The sequence below is a fragment of the Engraulis encrasicolus genome, chromosome 21, assembly GCF_034702125.1.
Source record: "Engraulis encrasicolus isolate BLACKSEA-1 chromosome 21, IST_EnEncr_1.0, whole genome shotgun sequence".
NCBI lineage: Eukaryota > Metazoa > Chordata > Actinopteri > Clupeiformes > Engraulidae > Engraulis > Engraulis encrasicolus.
In genome coordinates this window covers 30,516,255-30,523,956 of record NC_085877.1, presented here as the reverse complement: position 1 = coordinate 30,523,956, position 7,702 = coordinate 30,516,255, and the positions used below count along the sequence as shown (strand labels likewise).

At 49.3% G+C, this 7,702-nt stretch overlaps 1 protein-coding gene across 1 annotated transcript in view; it reads right to left on the bottom strand.

Annotated features, from left to right (window-relative positions):
- atp1b2a (ATPase Na+/K+ transporting subunit beta 2a) overlaps window positions 1-2,175 on the bottom strand; it is a 37,428-nt gene extending 35,253 nt beyond the window's left edge. Inside the window, exon 1 of the mRNA XM_063187357.1 lies at window positions 1,689-2,175. Coding sequence (XP_063043427.1) covers window positions 1,689-1,788 — 100 coding nt within the window. The 5' untranslated portion in view covers window positions 1,789-2,175. The remainder of the gene's footprint in view (window positions 1-1,688) is intronic.
- Between the last annotated feature and the right edge of the window lie 5,527 nt (window positions 2,176-7,702).

Sequence of the window (7,702 nt, the reverse complement as noted above, 5' to 3'; positions counted from 1 at the left end):
TAGTGGACGGAGGGTCTCGTCGCAAAATGTATGCTGCTACTATCTGGAGCTATGCGCTGTTGTTGGAGTGGTATTTTGGTTGCTATTTCTGTCTTTTCAGGTGCTCAAGTACGCCTAGGTGACGTTTCCCTAAACTAAATGTAAAAGAGAGGAGGGGTTGTGTGTGTCATCATACTACTCAACACACATCAAACGCACACACACGCGCGCAGGCTGTCATGTAGGCTGGAGTAGCAGGCATTCACATCACTTGCAGCGTCTAGCTGCCATTTGAAGAATAGCCTGCTTGCTGTCGGTGCTGCTGCTGCTGCTCGGTAGCTTACAATGAATCGCCCGTTGACGGGCAGGCTGGCTGCCAGCCTGACTGCCGCAACATGTCCAGCCAAACGCACGCGCGCACGCACGCATGGGCATGGTGCTGCTTGCTGCTTCATTCTACGGGCCATCGCGAGCGCACGCTGCCGAATGCCAGCAGATTATAACGGGGCGGATTTGTATGAAGCGATGAGAGGGAGAGAGAGGCAGACGTACGGTCTCTGTACGGAGACCGTCGACGTCACGTCACGTGAATCACGTCACCGAATTGCGCGAGGAACAGCCAATTCCCATCCTCACGACGATTCGACCTCATGCGATAACCTTGCATGCGCGCTGACATTATTATGATGATGAGTGTGAACGCGAGTGGAGCATCAGGCGCGCTCACGTAGGCTACGACAGGGGCAGTATCCATCTAAAAGCCACCGTCAAGCAATTGATCGAGAGGTTCTGGTTGCTGACGACATCTTTATATTTCACATCCTTGTTGTTTTACCAAGACCCAACCATACACCTGAAAGCTGCCGTGAACCGCCATCCAAATGCGCAGGGAGACGCAGAATGACAGAACAACACAATGTATCTACTGTAGGCAGGCCCATTTTGTAGAACTAAAAAAAAAGAGATTGGGCATATGCGCACCACACACACACACACACACACACACACACACACACACACACACACACACACACACACACACACACACACACACACACACACGCTCTCTCTCTCACACACACACACACACACACACGCTCTCACACACGCATAAGCTCACCATCAGACGCATTGCGCAATGGGTTCCGGTAGAACCCAGAATTAATTAAATAAGGGAGGAGAACGCTCAGCCCTGGTCCGGGATACAGGCTGCATCTTCAACGGGGTGGTGGGGGACGGGGACCACCATGTCCCAGTCTTCCATCCAACCATACCCATGAAATGGCAAACACCAATCTTCCATCCAACCATACCCATGAAATGACAAACACCTCTCCACAAATGTATGTACAGGCCGCCGACGTCAACGCGAATGAAACGCGCTCCCCTCTCTTCTTCCTCTGCAGCATCCCTATGTGAATGTCTTCTCTTATGTAACGTCTACAGTGCTGCTCTGGTGCTATGCGTGTTCTATCTTACTACCGTGGACAAAGCAGCGACCGCCGATTGTCTATAATACACCTGATGCCGTTAACGAATTGAAATCTCTTAACATTACCGCAGCCAGAACTAGTGAGGTTTCTGTGATGGTGCGGGTTGGGTAGGGTGGGGTAGGGTAGGGTAGGGTAGGGTAGGGCGGGTGGTCGGCCTAAATCCAAACCCAAAAGCCACAGTCGGTACCGGCGGCCGCTAAGACAAGACACACTCACCCCAGCTGCTCGCCGTCCTCCCCATCACCTCGTGCGTCCGTGGGTTCCAGAAGAACTCCTTCCATCCTCCGTTGCCTCCCTTGTCGTCTTCCTTGGCCATGGTTTCGGGCAGAGGGGGTCTGGTGTACTACACGCTACGACTCGCGGCGCGGATGGAGAAATTACTGACTAGGCGAAGATGGAAGTAGGAGACAGCACCGTGTAATAACGGAACACCGCGCGCCCTGAGGCAATCCGTCCGGTCCCGGCGAATGGAGACGAGAAAAGAAAAAAATGTCGGCGACCTCAAATGAAATGTGCCTCGGGGAAATAGCGGCCGTCCACCTGTTGTGGTTTAAAATGATATTAACGAAAAATTGCGCGTGGCTCAGTGAACGAGCAAACCTTTTTTTCCTCCCCCCTGAAAACCGGACGGAGTGTCGCAGCGCGCGCGGGTAAGTCCAGTGATACTGCGGTAAAACGCGCTGAGGCTTTTAAGCGTGCTCGCGCACTCCATGCGCGCTCCCCTTGCCTCTTCCTCTTCTCTCCTACTCCTCCTCCAATCCACCCATCCCCCTCCCCTCTCCTCTCTTCTGCAGAACAGACGCTCCTGGTCGGTCCCCCTCCCCCATCCCATCTCCATCCCTCTCTCCCTCCCTCTTTGCCCTCTCCATCTCCGCAGACACATAGGGAGAGAGAGAGAGCGCGCGCGCGACACAATTAGATGGCCGTCTCGTCAACCAATAGGGGTACTCCACTCTCCCCCGGCGTCCCGCCTCCCCTCCCTCTTAATCTTAATTCTCGGCTCTCCATCGGAGCCAACGGTTCATTTCGAGTTGCCTGCCCCGTGATTGACAGCTCACAGAGCGAATTGGCACAAGACCGGGCTTCCCTTTGGTCCCACCCCTCTTTCTGTAGAGAGAACTACCCGTGCGCTAATGAGAGCACTTTGGACTGGATCCTAAACGTGCTCTCTCTCTCTTGTATGTCTCCCTATCTTTCTCTCTCTCTCTCTCTCTCTCTCTCTCTCTCTCTCTCTCTCTCTCTCTCTCTCTCTCTCTCTCTCTCTCTCTCTCTCTTCTGCTCGTAAATTAATGTCTTGCTGTGGAGTGTGCGGACCTGCTGCGATGACAGCAGCCTCCTTTCTCTCTCCCCCATGGCTGGAACAGGCATACAGGGCAGCAGTGGGTATAGTGCAACAGAGTGGAACAGGTACACTCTCAGAAATAAAGGTACAGAGGCTGTGGCAATACCCTCAAGGGGAGTACCATTGCCTCGCTTGGGTGGTACCTCAAAAAAGAGGTGACAGATGCACATTGGTAGACATTGCAAGAAACTCCACGCACCTCTTTTTTGGGGTACCAATCAAGCGACACAATGGTACTCTCCTCGAAGGTACTGCCACAGCGACAAGTTCTGTTCCTTTATTTCTGAGAGTGTAGGACTGCTGACAGCTTTGGCCAGGACCAGGAAAAAGCCACACCCCCCCTCCCCACTGGTACTCTCATGAATGGAGCACTGGTGGACAGTAGATAGACAGAAGTGTTCCCTTTGCTTCAACACACACACACACACACACACACACACACACACACACACACACACACACACACACACACACACACACACACACACACACACACACAGACACACACACACACACACACACACACACACACACACACACACACACACACACACACACACACACACACACACACACACACACACACTCTTCCCTCCTGCCCCCTGTCCCTCCACCCTCCTCTCTTTCATATATCAGGACACTGTGGATGCAGAACACACATACGCACATACTGTACGCACTCGCGCACAGACGCACAGTGACAGACACAGATGCAGACACACACACAGACACACACACAAGCACACAACATAGAGCAGGGGTGTCAAACTCAAATTCGCGGGCCGAACTCTACAATTATTTAAAAAAAATTGACTAAAATTGTGCATGCATGCACTTCTTTCTCATAGTTAAATTCTGCATACAATCTTTCCCATCATATTTGTTAGTTCAAATGTGTCTGCACATCCTGTGACACAGCAAATTTCATGTTCAAGTCATGTTACGCTATACATTAATGGTGTATGTGGGCCAAATGTAATACACAGGAGGAAGAAGAGAACTTGCACACCAAGAGTTGCCGATGCAGGAAAGGTATTTTAATCCATCAACTTAAACAAAAAATGAAATAAAGTGCTACCAAGTGGGGGTGCAAACGTTTCGGTCCTCAGACCTTCATCAGTGCAAAAAAAAATAAAATGTAATACACATTTGAAATGATCTCGCGGGCCGAATAAAATGGCTCCGCGGGCCAAATTTGGCCCCCGAGCCTGAGTTTGACATCCCTGACATAGAGGATCTACAGTACTATGGCAGAAAAGGAGTTCCACACGCTTCCGTTTTTTCATCTGGTGCATCATCAACGGGAGAGAGACGGGTTATCTTGAACGAAGAGAAAACATCGGAGCATCAGCTGAGATGCTTTTCTTTTTTAATAAGTGCACAACATATTAGGACTAACATTTTGATGGGAAACCATCTTCAAACGTTAGTCCCTAATATGTTGTGCACTTGATTAAAAAAGAAAAGCATGGCCCTTCTGTGGCGCTGACGGTGGGGCACTCGTCTGCTGCGCGGCTTACCCGGGTTCGATTCCGGCCTGGGTCCTTTGCCGACCCTTCCCTGTCTCTCTCTCTCCCCACTCGTTTCCTGTCAATGTCTTCACTGTCCTATCAAATAAAGCCAAAAAATGAAAAGCACCTCATCGATACTTTTTATGTCTTACTGGTGCTACCCACCATAAAAAGGCCTGGAGGCAAAACAATACACAAAACATAAAATAGGCCTATATAAACATACAGTATAGATTATCTGTGCACGTTATCTGTGCACAACTACTGTGTGTGTGTGTGTGTGTGTGTGTGTGTGTGTGTGTGTGTGTGTGTGTGTGTGTGTGTGTGTGTGTGTGTGTGTGTGTGTGTGTGTGTGCGCGCGTCTGTTGGCTACATGTATTTTTCGCCTTTTCCAAGATCCTGGTCATTGTAATGGGGGCAGAGTTTGTTTACATAAAAAAAAACATCTTGATTTATTCCCAATAGCATCCAAAAGGTTATGCAGCATCATCAGTCGACTAGCAAACAGCGATACCTTTTGGGATTATATTTGAAAGAAAGCCCATTGGGAAACTCTAACTCCCATTGTCATTGTGACACAGCACTCCACAGCACACAAGTGAACACTGCACACTGCACACAACGAAATTGCATTTATGCCTCACCCGTGCAAGGGGGCAGCCCTCAGTAGCGCCCCATGGGGAGCAGTGCGGTGGGACGGTACCATGCTCAGGGTACCTCAGTCATGGAGGAGGATGGGGGAGAGCCCTGGTTGATTACTCCCCCCACCAACCTCGCGGGTCGGGAGTCGAACCGGCAACCTCTGGGATGCAAGTCTGACGCCCTAACCGCTCACCCATGACTGCGTAATATTACGTAACATAATATTTGGAGTAGGTTAAGGAGGTTTTTAATGTAAACAAAGGCTGCCAACGCGGCGTTTTCCCCCTGAAATCTCAATGTTTCTGCAATTCTGCATCACCGAGCACTGACAAGTCAAGAGTAGCGTGAGACATACAACAGCATATTGAAATTGGCAGAAGTGCTCCTTTAACGAGGCACACTGTCTTTGCAAGCCCAGTAGGAAGAGTGGATGTAATGTTGCCTATCCAGCATTTCACTCTGTAGCCTACTCTTTCCTGAGTCTGATGTTGTGCCGATGGTATTTTAGCAACTGAATTCCCTCCGACTTTGCAAACTTACTGGAGCTAGGCCTGTACAAAATGTTAATCACAAATTCTGCACATTGTATCGTGACGCATGTCATGCAGAAAGCTTGTGGGTGATGGAACGAGCAGTCACGTCAACATTTGGGTCGGATTGACGTGCAATCCGACCCAAATGTTGAAGTTGCGGTGAACTTGCAATATTTCTGTTCAGCCGAAGAGTCATAGTGCAAGGGAGAGGGAGGAGGGGCAAGCGAGAGAGAGAGAGATGAGAGGATGGAGCGAAACCACAGATCGACACAGAAAACGGAACAATCCACTGACCTGGGTCACCTGTGGCTAGGTCACCTATGGCTAAGTCAGTGGATTGCTTTTTTTCTCTGCACCTGTGGCTTCGCCCCATCCTCTCTCGTCTCTCTCTCGCTCGCCTACTCTCTACTCACTCTCGCTCTCATTGTCCGCTGATAAAAACACCTCAGCAACGCCATCGCCCTAATAAAAACAAATGATCGCAAAAGTACACATTTTCGAGGACATTCCTATCGACACCCGCCCTTCCAGTGCCAATGAAGGAGTGGAAATAAAATTGACACATACACTACAGATCTATATCACTGCACGAGTACTCTGGGTCATTTTGAGCACTTGTCTCCAATGGCATAGTTAGTATGTGTTTTCTACTTAATAGCGAGCCCAGTCTCGGAGAAAATCAACTGTATGCTTCGTGGTGCCGCTACGATATAGCATCATTTTTCGCAGTTGGGCAACGCGCGCTGTCGTCGAGAGTGGGTGAGAGAGAGGGCTAGAGAGAGCGAGTGAGAGAGAGAGACCACCCGAGCAGCGTGCATTCCGGGAGGGGAGCGCTGTCGTTGTGTCAGCTTCATGCCATGTCTCCCTTCCTCCAACATTGTCCCTAACCTTAACCCTAACCCTAACCTTAACCCTGACCGTAACCCTAACCCTAACCTTAACCCTAAACTTAACCGTAAATCACTTGTTTGAAATGTTTGATTACCGGCGTTTCCAGTTAGCCTTCACTCACGCTTGATTGTTGACGTCCGTCCGCATTATTCTTCCCCCCAGAACCAAACTACCCGATTGGCAGTTCCCCCTTTCGTCACCAAACCGCGAGAAACGAGGCTATTCGTAATGGCACCACAAGGCTTAAAGTTGATTTTTTTCTGCTTTTCTCGTAAAGAGTTCACAAATGGCCCGAGTTACGGTAGTAATAGCGCACCTAGCAGGCCTTGTTTTTTTCTGAATGCTGGTTTTTTTTGACCAGCATAAACTTTATTCTTTCAAGACTGACTATGGGTAGTGTTTGAACCTACTGTATGATCGGAGGTGACTCTAGGGTCAGCTGGGGCCCAAAGAAAATGTTTTGAACAAAATTGTCACTACTGCAGAAAAGTGTGATTTATTATTCACCAACTAGGAGCTTGGGGCCCCAAAGGGGGCTGCCTGCCTAGCTTTGTGACAAGACGCGCCTCAGCCTATGATCTACAAAACATCAGTTGGAGCAGCCTCTTTGTGCAAATAGGCCCACCAGTGGACCAGTTCAGTCTTTGCTCAAAAGACTCAACTACATTCTGACAACATTGGTATGGCGTTATCAAGAGTTTTACTGTAAGTAACTGATTAAGACATACTCATTGCAATTTAGGCGACCTTTGGTGGAAGGAAACTTTAGCACGTCTTTTTTTAACTTCTACTTTTACTTTGACACTTCTGCCATTCAGGACCCTGGGATAGGCCTAGTCTACTCCTTATTCCTCCCTGCTTTTCTACATTCACTGTGGGCATTTCTCAAAATCTAGTGTGCACACTTCCAAGTGTGTTCAGCCTAATTAGTCACGCCCAGTAATTGGATACTCTTTATTAGTCACACCCAGTGATTGGATACTCCGTAGAGTTCACCAAAGAGTATCCAGTCACTGGGCGTGACCAATTAGGCTGATACACTTGGAAGTGTGCGCACTAGGTTTTCAGAAATGCCCTGTGGCTCAATTCAAAATGGAAGGCAGTGACTTGATGACTCCCCTCCTACATAAACAGGTCTCTGATTAGATAGGTGAAGTTAACTGGTGAGGCAGTCATTAAGAACGGCACTAACGAGTGCGCTGCCCTGCGCATTCGATGCTACGGCGAGTCTATGGCGGGAGTTACGTTCATCACGTTAGCGCTTAGCTTACGCATGCTATTTGAATAGTGAATGACCGCCAGACGGCGGAA